Genomic DNA, 18,512 nt, shown 5'->3' on the forward strand with positions numbered 1-18,512 from the left:
AAAAAATTATTGCCTACAGAAGAAAAAATGATTAAATACGCAAACTGCTATTATATAATATCAAGCTCGTTAACTTAATTAAAGGCGAGTAACTTGTATTTCAGTTGCTACGTTTTAGCAGACATATTTAAGGTTACATCACTAGCAATAAAATCTACTCGTTCAGGAAAAGCAAATATACTTGAACGATTTTACTTACCTATATAATCTACATTAAGCAGCAATTTTTTCAAATTCAGATTCTACCTCCGTCAGTTTTCTCGTCTAAAAATTGAAATTTATAGTATTCTATTATAACTTTCATGGGAGCTTAATTCAACGATCCATCGCCTCGCTTCTGTCATCGATTAGCAGACGACGCTCGTAAGGTAAGAAAAAAATTTAGCGCGAAAAATTCAAATGTTTTGTACGAAAAAATTAAAGCAAGTCAATAATGATTACAGTGATTGGTTGATAAATAATTTCTAAAGGTACACTTGAGTATTTTATCATCAATATTTACAGATACTTACGTGCAGGAGAGGGAGAAAAATTGAAAAATCTTAACTATTGTCTACCGCCAAAAAAATTATTTTAAACGTTACTCTAAATAAATGGAAAGGACAACAATTTAATAATGATTCTTCCTTTATTTAATTTTCTCAAAAATATGTTTGAAATCGCTTGGGTGTATTATTTATTGCGTGTATTAAATATAATAATTAATATAAAATTATATGCTTGATAAAACGAATTACTTTTTAATGTAAATTATATAACCGATTTTTATTATTTAGAATGAACATCAAAAATTTCTTATTACTCTTAAAAAGGCAACAAAGGGTACTTTGTATAGCCCCGACGAACTTCGTGGCATGGTTCAAGTTCTCTACAGAAAATTCATAAAAAAAACGGGGTCAATTTAAGCGCATGTACTAATAAAATTGTATGATTATTTAAAAAACAAAGCGAATCATATTTGGTTCATGAACTAGGACTAAACAGTGATGCGTATATATAAATTTTATAGTCGGCGATGACCAAAAGACAATCAAATATATTTTTCAAACTTACTTTAATATAATATTGCTTATTTTGCACATTTGTTTATCTAAATATGTGATAAGATAGATTGAATCCTGTCCTGTGATCCTGTGGTCCTCCCTTTCGCGATGGATCTGAAATATTAAAAATTCGTCGACAGTAGTAAAATGACAAGAAAGGGGGGAAGTGACATTATTTAAAATCGAAATATCATACGTATTGTTTTTTTGTATTTTTGTCTCTTTGTACCTGTAGTATTCACAACGGACTGATCTAAATGTTGACGGTTAAAAAGCATCATTAAATTCAAGCAGAACGAGGAGCAAGACTTACATATAACTGTATACATTAATCCGCAAGCAAATAATATTATGATCTAGTTATTTTTTTGCAGCATGAAAAGCAGATTACGAGTTGTTTTAGGTAAATAGCAAGGGCCAGGCGAACCGGTTGGATGGTGACGGGAGGGAAGACACACGAGCTGTCATAACTTGATTGATTACACCAGGGGAAAGGAGCCTTATCTGTCCCCTTCCGCAATTCTGTCCGTAACGTTTTACCCGGTCTTTGTCGTCTCTCTGACGAGCTCCACTGTAACTACAAGTGAAGATTAACGCGTCAAACTAACGAGCACATTGGATTATCCTCTTCCCTTCTTTTCGATCGCCGTTGCAGCTATTTTTTTTTCTTTTTTTTTCATCCTCCAACATAGCTGAAATTGACGAGCTCTTGACTCCACCAAAGTATTGACTCGAAGTAAATAAAAGACCAAGTGCAGGTTATTAATATGGCCCGAGTTTTAGGGGTACATGCGCTGTTTCAAAGAGGAGATAGGAAAAACTCACGAATGAGCTCGTTATCATCCTGTAGTTGAAATTTGGCACACATGCCATATAAGATAATGTACTGGTGCCATTTAAATATATATTTTTTCACATATAAGTAGTTGCGTGTGCTGCTCTATCGCTCGTCCACGTGTATATTTACAAAAAAGTTGGCTCGGCATTCATCATATTTGATTCATCAGAGTGGGCAGCGCGCACGTAATGGCACCTATACCAACTGTCATTATTTATAGATGAAATGCTCAGTGCACCAATACGGTAACTACTCACAAGTGGCCGATCATTTGGTACCATCACGCTCTAGCTGTCATTGTCCACATAAAGTTATCTAAATGATACAATACACCGTTTTGCAAGTACTTTTTTTTCATCCGAAACTCTGTGCTGGATACAATAGGTATACCGACTCACGGAAGAGAGGACAATTTTGCGGAAAACTCGAATCAGTTGCATACGAAGCGTGAATACGCCATCGACAGGGGACCCGTCCGAGTGGTAGTGTCTATTAAAAAACTCTTGTACTTATTTATCTTTCCATTGAGTGAGAATTGCTTCTGTTTGTTCGACCGCGTGCATGACCAGTACCACAGTGTTACCCATCTCTTTCAAGCCGAAAAAGTACAGAGAAATAGCAAATCCCTTTCCTGGATCCCCCATTATTTATCCTGCATAAACAACAAAAGTCATTTCGCAGTTGGTGCCAATCGTGCGACGGACACGTGTTTTTTCTCTGCTCTTTCACTTCCTTTCTTTTCAAGGCTGTGTATTTTAAGCCATCAAGTGTACACGGCTCACGAGTAACGTATAATGCACGCGAGACACGACTGCAGTTTTGCTGACGTACACCCGGAAAATGGAAATAAAAAACAAAAGTGAATTTCCACACACGTTTAATTCTATAATTATATCGACGTATCGTCGTTTCCCGCGTAAATTGTCGATAACTCCGAAGAAGATAAATGCTCTTTTCGAGTACCATTACCCGACCATTTGTCTTTCAAACAAGTACCAATAAAATTAGCACAAACTACTCGTTGATCTCACCATTATTTCCGAAACACTATATTATTATTATTACTATTTTCACTTTGTTTTTGTTGTACAGATTTATCATATCGTATGGCATTTACAGCAACGACGGGTGGGATTGATTCGTTCCAAAGAAATATTCGGATCATCAAAACAAAAGGACATCAGAATAGTGAAAAAGAAGAAGGGTATATAGATATGTATGTGTAGGCCCTTTAATCTATTCTGGTAGATTCATTTAGAAAATTTTACAGCTACCAACGAAACATCAGATAAGGGGACTGCGAGGCTTCATTTGTTGAGACTGTACATACAGCTTTCGGATACTGATGCCGAGAAAAATGAAAATGCAGCCAAACGAAAAGTACATGCACAGGAGAAGACCGGCACACGTGTCTTTTTAATTTATTACCATAACAAACTTCACACTGATGAAACTTTACGTATAAGAATTTTTCCTCAATAATGCTAGTTTCCATTGCTCGGAAAAGTAATTTTTCGTTAAACAAGAAGCTGTATACAAGATGATTTTTATTTTATCCGTAATCTATATTGCAACTGGCTTTTGAGGTGTGAATGCCTTGGTCATCTGAAAGTGAATTTGGGTCCTGACCGAGTTATCGAATATCTCGTTATCAGTTAAACATACACACGAAAGTAGGCATAGGATAAGAGTGAGGGAGAGAGGGTGGGAGAAAAAGTACTATGTGCGGCATCGACCGCGTTTCGATCAGTCGTCAAACTTGTAAGTTTGCACAGCCATCGCGAAGGTTTCCCGACGACTCGGACGGTAGCTCGATAACGTAGTCAACTTTGTGTTTTACACATGGACCTATTAATTTCAAATAAAAAAAAAAAACAAAATAATAATGTACACATTACACGGGCGTCCCGTGAATTTTCATTCGGTGGGGTAGTGTGGTTGACGGATGAGAGAAGCCGAGAGAGATAACTTTCTAACGAAAAGTTATGACGCTAGATGAAGATCGGACTTGCCATATCTTTCTCTGCACACACGCGCTCCATTTTTACTCTCTTCCTCCGTGAGTTTTTTGCGTCTGCCGGCTGCTTCCGGAGATTGATTTCTCTTCTCTTTTTTTTGGTGGTGGTACTTTTTCTCCCTTGCCCCTTTTATTTTTTGCCCCGTGCCATTTTCTCCTGTCTGTCTCCAAGTGCAGGTCTATATTATACGCGCGCGCGCTGCTTATAATTTAATAAGAGCCGCGAGAAAAACTGCGGGAGATGAGAGGAAAGGAGGAGGAAGACGAAAGACAGAGACACGGGGAAAATGCTCTCTCTCACTCTCTTTGCTCTAGGAAACTTTTGCCGGAAGAAAAAGCGGCGCAAGTTTCTTCATTCGTGCATCTGCGACGCGACGCCCAACTTTTCACCCTCTTTTTCGTCGATGATGCGCCGCGCCACCGCTATCGTGCGACGCGTGACTCTTATCCCTCCCCTCCTTCTCGCCCATCGTATCCCGAGCACAAAAAGTTTGTACATCCGCTCGCTCCTCTTAACGTAGCTTTCCTGCCCCTGCGCTATCTCTCCCTGTCTGCATTTTTTTTTTCCACGACTTTTCACTCGGTACAGTTAAATTTCTAAATTAGCGCAGCTTTTTCGCTTTGCCTATCTTCACCAGCAGGGCAATTTGACCGACCGCGAGACGCAAGCATTTTTATTTATTCGGCATCAAGAAGAGCAAAGACAAGAAGAAAAACATTTCTTTAGTCAACTACGAAAACAATGTTGTTTTCAAAACTTACGCGTCGTACAGGTGGCGAGTGCTTGAAACTTGACAGAGTCAATAAATGATGGATGACCGCGAGTATTGCGCCTCTCCAGCGACAGACTGACTACTATCCGTACACGCGGAGTTGAAAAACGGGCTGCTTCTATTTTCGAAAAAGCTTGTACATGCTTGACTGGCGGAATTTATCGTCCAATGAAATGAAAATTAAAAAACAAAGTTGAGAAGCCGTGATTAAAGGTATAAGGTCTCAAACGATGATGAATTTTGTCCTTGAAATGGTTGTCGTGATGTTATTTTCTATAATATTATATATTTCTCCCTGTAGAAACAATGTGCGGTGCTTAGACAGACCATATTCCACTTAAATGATACTCAAGAGAAAAATGGCAAGAGTTGCTTTGTAAGCCGAATTTCGGTAATCAAATATCGTCAGGGGAATCACACGTGAAACACTTAAAATGCAAGTGAACAATCCCTGATTGAAAAATGTTGAACAGTAATTTACACGGTTGACTTTTTATGAGAAGGAAGCGATATACATTCCTACAAGCGTTAGTCAAACCTTACGTTTAATCCCATCAGTCAGTACATGTATATATATTCATACACTTGTACCTATGCACGTGTATATATCGTGTATCCAAGTAGATTCGCAAGGTAGTATAAGTAGTCGCAGTTATAGCTATAGCACTCCTTGGTTCTTTCAATCCTCCATATAATATAAGTGGCTAAATGAAGGTATTGTTTGCCCAACCGCACGACGGCCACTCGACTCAGGCGTGCATGGCTGGCCCTTTCCTTCCCCCTTACGGCTGCAGCACCTATATATATATATACCTACCGACCTTTTTAACTGGTTAGCCGGTGTAATATGCGCTATACATCCCGAGCCTACTTGTGCTGGTTCGAGCGCATACTATGGGTTAAGGAGCTTTTAGGAGTTAAGAGCGAGTGGGTGAATGTGCGTACCGCCGTTATATACTTGCCTATTCAAGAATATTACAGCTTTAGTTCCCGGTTAATTAGCGATGCACTTCCTGGGGCTACAGCTATACCATTGGCCATCATGAAAATGCGGTGGCGGGGAGATGGTCGGCTTAACTCGCATTCAATGAATTTCTTTGTTATATAGGTAAGTATACGAATGGAACAAAAAAAGTCCTCTCAAGCGTGTGGTCTCTCCTATTATCTCACTTTTTCTTTGAAAATGGCACACGCATTTTTCCTTGTCGGGGTAACCGAGCGTTAATAAAGCTCGGCTCGCGTGATGCAAAGTTTGCCCAAAAGCATTAAAAACGAAAAGCTCCCAAGCATATTATTTTTATTGTTATTACATCCAAACACAAGCTCCAACTCTGTCTGCCTCTTTTTCCTTTTTAATAAATAAACTTTCTCCTTATGTTTCAATGCGGGAGCGTCTCCTCGAGCTTGAGAATCGCCAATATTCACAGCTTGCACAAAACACATGGTCACAGTGACAATAGCGTTGTGCATTAACTAACAAAGTATCAGATATCTGATAAACGGTTGAGGGCTATATATCTAGTACGTACTGGTGGACGAAATTTTAAGTATTTTTCGTTGACGAGAAGCTTGGACCGTTAGTTGAATCAAATAAGAGGATTAGCAGTGAAGCAAACCAAGCAAAGCTAACTAGTCGTAATTGCGGCAGCTACACCAAAAAAACACAACTTTCCTGGCCGCAAACCAGCTGTGCGCGCGATTGCGCCGCAGAGGAGAGAGGAAGCTGCAAACTCGAAATCTCGAATCAATGAAAGTTACCGCTGACTCTATCTCTTTTCTCGAGCATTCGAGTGAGAAAAAAGGGCAAATTGCAATCGTGCATATACATACCTGAGTTGTTCAGTGCAATGATATACGCAAGTATACAAACGTACGTGAGTCATACTTTCTTTTGTCTTTTGGCGGATTTTCCTAAACGCTAAACACGGTGCTTTACAAAAAATGAGAGATAAATGTTTGCTAAACGTGTTGCATCGATATTAAATTGATAGTCACAGAGGTGTTAGTTGCAGCAACAGTAGTGTTTTTAGAAATAGTGGCGTTGAAGCGAAAAAAAAAAACAAAAAAAAAACCCAACGCTGGTAATCCCACGATGCGCATAATTGGTTTTTTCTGAAAATTTACATTCCGAGAGCGTGTAATCTCACAATTTATTACACTATTATTAAAAAGACGTGTATCGTAATCATTTACCACGACAAGCATTAAACAAAACGATCGATGAAAAACTTGTTTTTGAAATGAATTGTAATTATTGATAATTTGCAGCGACTGAACTCGGCACTTTGTTGGCTAAACGTAAAACAATTATGTCAGCAGAGACATCAGTTTTTGTAACTGGCGTAACTTATGACTAAAGTAGCAACCAACATTGCCGTTGTTTGATTACATAGTAAGGTCAAATGAATATTTATACGTCGTGTAAAATATAATGAGCGACGGAAAGTTTTTATTTATTTTTTTTCTTCATTTAAACGTGTAACATATAAGTAAGAGAAAATTTGCCTCTATAAAATATTTATTTTTACGGGAAAAAGTGAACTTGTCTTGTGTTATCAATCAAGGTCGACTTGACTCTAGGTATGATTTCAGCTGATGGACCATCTCATGCCTGAGCTAATGTAAGAAAAAATTACGTGAAATTTCTTAATAATCTCGAAATTAAAAGTTCTATATATTGTTGCGACGGCTTTTTTTGTAACTAATTTAATACTTTGTGCATTATTGTTCACGAGATACCATTTAGTTATCTGAGGAGTTTGGACACTGTTGAAAAATATTGTTTTTTTCGATACTTACGGCAAAAAATAATGCGTAGAAGATAAAATTCAAGCTAGAATATACGAGATGATATAGAAATGAAAAAAAATATTGCGTATTTTAATTAACTAAAATAACCGCACTACTATCATTTCGTGCGCAACTTTATGATGTTAACTCTGTTTCACGATTAATCTTTTTAAGCGCTCATCAGTGCAAATTAATCCCGCGTTGCTTGCAGCTCTGCGATTGTTGCATCAATGATGGATGGAGCTTTTGTACCGTTCGTCCTTTGTGCTTTTAAAGACAGAAGAAGCTGTGATGCAGCTTTCGAATTTCACTGATTCAAACGGTATACAAATAGCACCTAGAATATGTATATATGCTTCTTTTTGTCAAAGTTCTGTACAAAAACACATTTATTATTGTCGTTTCAAAAAATTTCCATACAACGATGCTCTTTAAAAAAACCAAACTGAATTTTTACGTTTTGCAAATTGAATCAAGTTAAAGATTGACGGTATTGCTTGGCTTAACTTAATGAATACAAGATTTTCTAACTATTGGAAAAAGTGGTTTGCATTTTGTAACCTCTTGTTACGCATCTCAAATTCAAGGCTACATGATTCGATTAATGTTTAAAACGACTACATCAAATTGTGCTCAATCATTGTCGATTATGCATTCGTTAAGAAAAAACGAAAACGTAAAAAATCATTCTAGGGTATATTGTTCAATTATGCGAGCTGTCCCCTATTAATCACAAAATCAGTTTACCAAGTCAATCATTGTCGATGGATATTAATGAACTCGTTGAGCCAGCCCGTAATCATATACGTTCGGAGGCGTAAAAATAGTCGCTAATAGGGAGTCAGTGAATGATTATTGACTCAATTATGTACTCGATCGATACAATTGATGATGTCCGAAATTCGGTAGGAGTCCACCCAATCTTTGCACCGCAACAGTTGAGCTCCATCAACAGGCAAACACGCTTGGCTGCAACGAATCAACGCGAAGAAAAAGAAGAGGCGATCAACCCTTGGCGAGGTTTTATTGTATTATCACTCGTCACTCTAAAAACAGCTTGGCTCCCTTATCAGCTGCAGTAGATAAAAAGACATAAGCTTCTCTTTTCTTTCTATATATATATATAGAAACGATGCTGAACCCAGCCACATCGATACAAGCTGTAAATTGTTTTTACTTGGGTAATGATTAACGATTACTCGATCTGGTTTCTCAATAGGCAAGGTTGGTGTGTTCAGTAGGTGCAAGCGCAAATATATATACGAGTTATGAGAGTCCTGTAGCGTAAATGTAATTTAATTTCGAATCGGTGGTACTTGGTTAACTTGTACATCTTTTATTCACTTTTTTCATCGATTCACAGTCTGTAGACGTTTGGACTTGCATCTGTGATGTTTCACTGAAAATACGGGCTGCAAATAGCTGCATCAGGGACATAAAAGGATATTAATAAAATGTTCAACCTCGCGAGCTTTCGTTTGCTCCCTTATAAGTGCAAAACATTTTTGTTAGTATGTTATTAATTTGTATACGTAAAAGGTCATGCAGGTATTTGTGATTGCCACCGTGAAAGCGTATTACTAAACAGTAATATTTTACAAAAACGTATCACAAGAGTTGTATACGTGCATTGGTGGAGCTATATTGCATTTATACGTACAGGAGTTTAGCCGGAAAATCCTAAGACTGCGATAAAAATAGCAAGCAAGCGAGGCACATGTATACACACATGGAAGCGGATGGTGAGACAGAGTAACAGTGCGTCAAGGAAAAATTGACTCGGACGCTCAATTGCGCATCTACTTATTTTACACGTTATGTAAGTATATGTGCAGACGCAAATAAATATATTAAATATGTGGCGTATGAATGCAATTGAAAATTTCCGGTCACAATTATTACGCACTTCAATTGCACGATGCCGATACCTGTCTATACGCAGCCAAATATACGATGACTCTTGATGGATAATTTTATTTTATGCGCAAGAAGAACGCGGGTAATTTCGGATTGTAATGAATAGCTTGAACGGACAATACGTCGCATAGATTTTTTTGATCCAGTTAATTAAAATTCAAACAGCCAAATTAAAAATGTCTCAAGTGATAATCTAATCTACAGCTAAGTCGTCGTGATCGTAACCGCAATTCACATCTTTGTAATATACATCAGTGACAGCAGCAACGTTCATCCGGAAAGGTCCACAATAATCCTTTACATCGCAAGCACATACGCGAGCTTTCGCAACCACAGTCCAACCCTGAATCGACGACTTCTTGCCACCGCTACCTCCCACCTTCTCTTCCACGACGTCTCTAGAAAGTCGAATGCAAGGGGTAGTGGCTGTAGAAGGTCGATAGATAGAAGCCGGAACAAGAAAGGCAGAGAGGGGGTAACGGGCTGGACATTCAATAGAGTAAACAAGTGGAGTAAAGTCATGACTCATGAAACGCTTGATCGCTTACATTAATCTTACCAAAGTATATTTTCTCTCTCACTTTCTCATTCCTTGTACGGACGTGTACGATTCTATTGCTCCTCGCGAGAATTATTTGAGCCCCGGAGGCAAGCAAATTTCCGTAGTTCTCGTATACGTTCCAAGGGGTGTAAAAATGTTTATTATAGGCGTTAATAGGTACAAAAAGTTTATAATTACTTGTGGCGACACCGGATTCAAGGTCATACAATGCCTTGCAGTATAACGTAGCTTATAAATTCGAATTTTAATACATGAAAAAATGAATAAATAAATAACCCTATTCGTGTACGTGAATGAGAAAACAACATAAGACTGCAGCAAAAATAATAGTTCAAAGTAAAGATGAGCAAACAAAGCGCAAAATATATATGACGTTTCTCAAAGGGCAAGATCGCAAGCGATTTATAAACGGGTTAAATAATTCTGGGTACCAGCTTGGGAGAACGATATTTGCAGTGGTGATAACGCACCGGTGACCGATAGGGGCGTTAAGCGCTCGCAATTGATAAAATGACAGATTCTTCGGTTAATAACAACATTATTACCAACATGCAAGAATAAGCGTTCGGCACGCACAAATAAAATAAGTTCCCGGGGGACACAGTCACGCGCGATGCAACAAGCAAGACATATGTAATATCAGTTGAAGCATGTATACCTACAAGGATAGATTGACACTAGTCACCTGGTGCGTGAAAATATCTCGATTGCGCCCGCGTCCGCCAGAATAAGCAGAACCGAACATCGGGACTCTGACACAGGAGCAAGGTGGTATTCCTTTGTGCTGTAACAGGAACAGGATCCCCCTATCGCGTCTCTCTCTGTCCTTTGTTGGCGGCACGTGCTGCTTTACACAGCTATGAAATTGACTACGTGCCTGTCCGTCCCTTGTCTATCCTCACTGTGTGCACCGACGAGGAGAGATCGTCAATAATGTTGATGACGATAATGGCAAGACCTCGACCGTGGAATCTTACACGGCGAGCCTAAGGATGATTGCAATAGATAAGCCTACGTAGGTGCTCCCATTGTACGTAGGAACACCTACGTGGGCAGAAATTCAACTTGGAATTAATATGCACGCTGGCCTCGTCATCGCCCTCCCAATATTAGTGAACTTCTCATTCAACTTGAACAAAACAAAGCTCTTTTTCTTTTTTTTTTTTTTTTTTTTTTTCTCAACGAGTTTCACTCTTCAAGATATCAAAGAAGAAGATAATCGGATTAAAATATCTTGTGAATTTTTTAGGATGACGATCTTTTTGTACATTTTGAGGCGTATTAAATCAGTTGCATTTTTGTTTATAATGGCACGGCAAAAACTCGGTTTGTAAACACGATGAATGAGTCCAGTCTTCTTTTTCACGGCACCACTTCTTGCGTAACTCCAAAGGAAGGCAGTAACAACGAAAAGTTTGGAGATAAAACATTTTTATCAAGAATTTTCGTAAACAATCGAAACAAAAGAGTGTCTGTAAGTCCAATTAGTTCATAGTTTGCAAGCTTTTTGCTTTTTTCCATGATATTTTACTTTTTTTTTAAAAATACTCTGTATCACTTGATAGATAAAAGTGTATAAGAAATTTACATTTAATGTAGTAAATCCAATTTTGCTAGAACAGCCTACATACAAATTGGCATTCAATCAATAAAATGTATCCATCCTCGACGAGTTGTGTATGGTTATATTGTTCAACAAATAATCGTAATGTTTGAAACTAGCCATGGATTTCTTAAAAAATTGTATCCCTTGGGATAATAATTATCGTTGTACCGCATTTGGATACACATCGCCCAAGTCATTTGGACATGCATCACAAATTTTGGATATGGAAAGAAATTTAGCCTTACTCTCGGTCACGTATTCTTCACTTTCGAGCTGCAACTGCGAAAACAAATGTCAGAAACAAAGCGAGCACTCATCATTCACACAGAGCCCAAACCTCGCTCTTTTTTTCCAAGGGTTTGACGCAGAAGCGGAAAATTCGCGCCTTGAAAGGCTCTCAAAGTCAAAGCCATTGCGTGTTGGCACTGCGCATCATATTTATAACACATGAATGTGTATTCCGAGACGACAACGTTAACAACGACGACGATGGGAAATTGAATTGGCCTGAAAGTAAAAAAAAACAGAGAGCCGTGTTTTGCGAAAGAGACGTGTAACGGATCGAGGGCGAAAAGTGGCGTTTTCCTTGGGGGAGGAGGAGAAGGGCCTTTCATCGTTTTACACCCCCGAGGCGGACGTGCGTGTCTTCTATTGTGCCAAGGGTGTATGTGCTGTGTACCGTAGTAGCTACACACGTCGCTCGTATGTTACGAATTTATCTTTGAGAGTTTATATGGAAACAAGGGACGAGGCGCTCCTTTTTTTCCAATTTACACACACATACATAATACATTTTGATGAATACATGCATACAAGTGACCCCATACTGATAGATGAAAAAAAGTGAATAGCCATCTGCTAAATTTAACAACGATGCTTGTTTGCTCAAAGTAATAAATTTTTCCTGCTCGCAAAACAAATTTTAAAAAGTTTTTGTGGCATCAGTATATGATAGATGTACAGTTTAAAAATTTTTTTATTCGTGAAAAGTCAGTGACATGGACTCTGATGATTTGTTTGTATATTCAGCATTGAAGAAAAAAAAAAAAAAAAAAAAAAAAACAGTTTACGCCCGTAAACGGGGCATGTGCAGGTGGAAGTGCAGACACGAGTCTTGCTCCTCTTTTTCATACAAGTATGACTGCAGTTTTATTGTTCGGGAGTCCTCTTTATTGCTGCGATTATTTAATTGCAAAGTCTCTATCACAAGTAGAGGCATTCGATGAATATCGGGTAGAACTGTACATTTCTTTTATTTTGCCATGACACTGGTGACATTATGCAATTTTTCTATTAAATGGAACTAGAGAAAGGGGGAAACGAAGCACCGCTGTATGCGCGAGCGCCATTGTTGCAAAGGGCAGTTGTCTGCCGTGCATTGTCCTGTTGGCACACGGAAGCTGATTCATGAATATTCGAGTTCATTAGCAAAGGGCGAGACACACGTGTTGGCTTTTTTCAAACTAAATGGGCCCACGGAAATTTGGTTGAAAGCTCCGATGGACACTAAATTTGAGCTTGGAGCTCTCTCGGCACATTCGACACAAAAATCGAACAAAAATAAAAGCTCGCGATGAAGTAAACGAGGGATGGGCCTATGCGTAAAAAAAAAAAAAAAAATAAATAAATAATCTTACAAACCTTCAGCTCACCAAGATGAAGGAAAAAACACTAATTTACGAGGCGAAGGTAAAGAATATTTCAATTAGATAAAGATTTGCTATACCCAGGGTGGTTTTCGCCAAGTATGCTTGAGCCACAGAGTTTGGTCGCAGCTTTTCCAACTCGTTCAATCACTGTCCTCGTGCGAGTTGGTGAGTGTGGGAAAGTAAGAAAGTTTTGCGTGTTGCAAAAAACAAAACGTGCCTCGATTCTTGCTCTGCTTATTCGATGAAAAAATGTATGTGAGATTACTCGAACGTGAGCACTCGTTGCAATACAAAAGTATACCGTGTACATGGGGTTTACTTCATTATTCACACTTGAAGCGAATTCTCAGTTTTGGTACAATCTAATACCGAGGAATGGAAAAAAAAAATCCACTCGATCAAAGGAATAATGGAAACGAGAAAACAAAACGTTGTTTGATTCGTGAATAATTTGTTTGAGCAAGGCAGGTACGAGTCATTCAGTGTTTATCGACATTCGCGTGAGAACAATATGCAGAACAGTTTTTTTATTCAATTACAAGTTTGCCGTATGACGGTGTATGTATATATTGAAACTTTTATTACTATTGTTATTCTTATTATTATTATTATCATCAATGTGTAAAAATTGCTGTCTATATAGTTATTATTAACGTGTTTGTTGCACCGTTCGGTACTTGCAAGTGAAATTCAAGACACTGCGACACATCAGACACGTTAGTGATGACGTTGCAAGTAAGGTTGGGTTTTAACAAATAAGGCTTGAAAACTGTATGCGCGCTCTGAAGCGATTTTGCGTAGATGCAACAGAAAGTCCTGCATGGCATAGACAGCGTCGAACGCGTCACAATCGGAGATGGGTAATTTCGCGTGACGCGAGTGACACCGCCCGTATACGCGTCTATTTTCCTCGTAAAAAAGTAAGAAAAACACTCGGGTGCATCAAGCGATGGCACGCAAACAGCACAAAGAAGGAAAAAACAAAAAAAAACAAAAAATTCCCAACAAACGCGCGCGAGAGAAAGAGTACGCGCGCGCCCGCGTAAGAGGGGGACTTTTAGCGATTAACAGTTTAGCGCTGAATGCTAATAAGCACATCGGCCGGCTGGTATTTAGTTTCCGGTATCGGCATTGCGGACATCAGTTGGCCTCGCACAGCCGCATCAACCATGGAATCTCAGCGCTCTTACGGCACCCGCACCCTTTACGCATCCGTAACCGCTGGTACGTCGAATTTGGCAGTGCTGCGCTTTAACGGAAACGTTGGGGTGTACCGCGAGTGTCTATATGAAATCACAAGTATTTCTCAACGAGTGCCGCTCTGGGTGTTTTTTTTTTTTTTTTTTTTTTTCTTCTTGCGGGCTTAAAAATATGAATATCCTCAAAGATAAGATAACCGCGGCAGTGTTAGCGAAAAGACAAAGATAACGTCTATTGCTCCGTAAAATGTTAAAAAGCTATAAATAAGTATGAGTGTGTAGTGGAAACGGATACTTTTTAAAATAATTCAACTTGCAATTATGCAACGCCGTGTGCAAAACTATATGAATGCCGCGCGAGAGACTCACATATTTTGGTGAATGGTTGTGTATCGAATTTAACGTACTCATCGATGGGTCAAAAAAAAACGAACACATCAGTTACACGTAACATTGATCGATCGGGGCGAAACGGGGGCCAAAAATATATTTCTTCGGAGTTTCGTATTGTCAGGCAATAACAATTGACAACTCTGCTTGAATTCACAGCCTGCCTGAACGGGTTGTCGGTCGGTAACTTGGCGGGTTGGCCACAAGCCGCGATCCCGCAGCTGCTGTCAGGATCGGCCGGCGGCGTGATTTTCAACGAGTCCGAGGTAGCATGGATCGCGGGCATTTTTTTCCTGGGCATGCTGGCTGGGGGCTTTGTGTCACTGGCCGTTGCCTCGAACTATGGGAAAAAACGACTGTTCCTGCTCGCCTCTCTGCCGATGGTGCTTGGCTGGTCGATTGTCGCGGTCGCCACAACCTTTTGGGTAAATAGCTCACTTTAGCAAATACGAATGACAAAGAGTAAATTCGATTATTATTTTCTCCTTGAGTAAAATTTTCATTTTATGCACGGGCAATGATCAACTGCGATATATACCACTATATGATAATGATTCTACATATTTTTTTTTTTTCCATTTTGCGGGACCAATACTCAATAAAATCGTTGTGGTCAATTTGAGCAAAAGCACGAGTTTTCGCGTTCATTTTCTCCATGATTCAAATATTTTTACTACAATTATAGATCCACAGGCCCATTTCCGTTTCGAATCTCAGGGCAGACGTTGCAATGAATAAATAGTCCTGCATATCATTGATGAATGCCTGCAAGTTGTGCATTTTGAATTGTTCCCCAGGAATTCGTGTTCGGCCGGGTGGTCCTGGGCATCGGTGGTGGAATGCTCTGCCACCAGACCGAAATGTACCTGTCGGAGGTGTCACCGGCCAAACGGCGCAGCAGCATGTCCGTCCTGTTTTGCGCCTGCATCCACGTGGGCGTGCTATTGAGCTTCGGCATCGGGCCGAGCTTGAGCGTGAGCTCGGCAACGGCCGTCTACCTGGCGGTGGTGTTGCTCCTGGTGGCGCTTTACCTCACGGCGGCACCCGAGACCCCCTTTTGGCTGATCCAGCAGGGCCGAAGCGACGAGGCGCTGAGCATCCTGCGCCGCCTGAGGGGTAGTCGGGTCGACGTCACCGAGGAATTCAGAGAGATCCGAGAATTCGTCGAGAGAAGCGAACTCGACACCAAATCGGAGCTCGACTGGACGGCTTTTAAACGCGTGCTGAGCGCTCCCGCCAAGCGTAGGGCCATCCTGCTCGTCGTTCTGCTAACTACCGGTACGTGGGGTATGACCGGCGTTGCCTGAATAACCCAATCGCGTGACAAAATTTGTTCGATGATCGCAGCCCAGCAGTTCTCGGGCATGGCGGCAATGCACTCGTACGCCCAGCTGATATTCGAGCGCTCGGCGAGCAACCTCCTCGTGCAAGGCAGATACGTGTCCCTGCTTATAGGCTCGATCGAGCTCTGTTGCACCCTGGGCAGTGGATTTCTCGTCGAGCGGGTGAACCGTAGGAGCCTCGTCGGCATTAGCACGGCCACCTGTTGCGCGTGCATGCTGGTGATGGGACTGCACTTTCACGGACTGGTCGGCGACAGTGGCGTTCTACCCGTTCTCTGTGTCGTCGTGTTTGCCCTGGCCTATGGGCTCGGACTCTCCGCCATAGCCACAGTCATAGCCGCTGAATGCCTCTCGATGGATGCCAGAAACATCGGGGCCGCTGCCCAGAACACCACCGTCTGCTTCTCGATCTTCACCATCACGAAGCTTTGGCAGGTGAGTGCGTCACGATAATGTATGTCTATGTGGGTGCCGTTGGCGCTTGCACAACGAAACATCTGCCGCTGAAGGATTTCTGTCGCGCTTCGATTTTGTCTCGGGGCGTAGCGTCGCATCTTCGATGTCTCGTCTACAGGCTCCTTCACCGTAAAAACAATTTTAGATCAGAAATTGGCGCGTGACAAGGTTTTTTCCTTTAGCTCGCGAAAATCGAATCAATCACGAGAACCGACGCGAGACGCCGATTTATCGTTGGATTTTTTCAAGTCATGGCCACGAGCAACGGCCAGATTGGGTTGTAGTTGAAGTTTTTGCGATATTTTATCGACGTAATGCTGAAAATTAAATTACTCGAACTTTGATATTTTTATTCGCGGGGTAGCTTGAAACATCCCAATGCTTATTATTCTACGTGTATGCATTTCATCGACATTTCAGATGATCACCAGCTCGTACGGACAAGAGTACTCGTTCTGGATGGCCGCGGTCGTCACGGCGCTCCACTGCGCGGTGCTGCTTTCGATTTTACCGGAGACGCGGGGAAAATCGCTCGTCGAGATACAAGCTTTGCTGGCCGCCTCTTCCAACTTTGAGAGGTCGCTCAGGACTATACCGCTACTTCCGGTGCTTCAAAGCATAAAAATAGTACCAGCGGGTCATATAGTCAAGAACAACGAACTGAGGCTGTCGTGATCTCTACGCTTGGTCAGCTGTTACGTTTAACCAAAAGTTGGTTGACGATTTTTTTTTTTTTTTTTTAATGAAAAGATGAAAAGAAATTTTGTTCAGCTACACCTCAGTCCGACGTATGATTGAAATATTACCGCTGAAGGTAACAAAAGAACTGCACACGGTAATGTACCGTCATTAGGTTGCTTAGTCATTAGTTTTTTAATTTTACATGGCTATTTCCCCGATGATTATGTACACACTTTATTGTTTTAATCGGTCGCAGGAAAATTCGTGTATGCTTAGAAAAAACATTTATGAGTTTGTCGCATAGTAAAATTCATGTGACTGACTCATGTACGTGACATTTTTAAAATGCAGGCTGCCGATCCGTTTGTAAGATCGTTACGCAAAGCACCGATGGAGCTTTGCCATTGATGTCGTCTCGTGATACTTTTATACCATGGGCAATATAATGATGATGACGATGATGATGATGATGATACAAACGTATGAAAAGCCTACGTTCAGAGCATGAGAAAAACGTACTAAAAGCCCGAGCACGATAACCCCATGATTTTTCTTCCTCCATGGGACACCTGCGTCGTTTATTTAGTAAAAGTACATAAAATGACACAATTTTTTATATTATAATTAAGCATCTTCGAAACAGTCTTTGAATTGGCAGATGAATATTTTTCTGCCACTGTATATATATGGTAGGATATAATGCGGATAAATTAAAATAAGTATTTATCATGTAAATAGTTTTTTTAGTGTTTAAAAAAAAATTGCTACCAATCGACTTTACTCGAGTACATTGAATGCTATTTTTAATATTTTCGATAATAATATAACAATAAATGTTAGTTTTGTAATATTTTCGTAAAACCCTGACTTTTCACTTCCTCATCATCCCCCGCTTTTAATTACCGATAGACTCGAATAACTGTCATACCATCAAACAATACAAACTTACTGCATGCTATAAAAAATGCAATACAAATAATGGAATAATTATCAAGTAATAGTTGATACACGTCAACCTGCTTATTCATTGACGCGGTAGGTACATATTTTAGCTTCCAGTGGTAATTTGCCTGAAATGCAATACCTTATGGCAGTCACATGTCGAGCATACCGCTCGAGACACGCGTTTGGGCTTCTTTGACAGAGATTATGCGAAACATGAGCCACATCCCAGCTACCGATAGCAATAAGGGCCCAATATGCGTATCTATGTATACACATACCCGGATGTTCAGCTCATGACTATGT

The 18,512-nt window shown here is 40.2% G+C and overlaps 1 protein-coding gene across 1 annotated transcript; it reads left to right on the forward strand.

Annotated features, from left to right (window-relative positions):
• The first annotated feature begins 14,312 nt into the window (after positions 1-14,312).
• Positions 14,313-17,318, forward strand: LOC106638048 (facilitated trehalose transporter Tret1-like). Its single transcript, XM_014351067.2, has 5 exons — positions 14,313-14,419; positions 14,944-15,209; positions 15,582-16,062; positions 16,132-16,562; positions 17,004-17,318. Exons 1-5 carry the CDS (start codon positions 14,365-14,367, stop codon positions 17,256-17,258), a joined length of 1,488 nt encoding a protein of 495 aa, XP_014206553.2. The 5' UTR covers positions 14,313-14,364; the 3' UTR covers positions 17,259-17,318.
• Positions 17,319-18,512: the final 1,194 nt, after the last annotated feature.

The sequence above is a fragment of the Copidosoma floridanum genome, unplaced genomic scaffold (assembly GCF_036245765.1).
Source record: "Copidosoma floridanum isolate Cflo_tuat_1 unplaced genomic scaffold, Cflo_Japanese_pri ptg000009l, whole genome shotgun sequence".
Classification (NCBI taxonomy): domain Eukaryota; kingdom Metazoa; phylum Arthropoda; class Insecta; order Hymenoptera; family Encyrtidae; genus Copidosoma; species Copidosoma floridanum.

Excerpts from the sequence above, each read along its gene's own strand:
- LOC106638048 (XM_014351067.2), top strand. The coding sequence starts at position 14,365 with ATGGAATCTCAGCGCTCTTACGGCACCCGCACCCTTTACGCATCCGTA. Across the intron at positions 15,210-15,581 it reads CGGTCGCCACAACCTTTTGG|GAATTCGTGTTCGGCCGGGT; the intron begins GTAAATAGCTCA and ends ATTGTTCCCCAG. Across the intron at positions 16,063-16,131 it reads CGTCGTTCTGCTAACTACCG|CCCAGCAGTTCTCGGGCATG; the intron begins GTACGTGGGGTA and ends CGATGATCGCAG.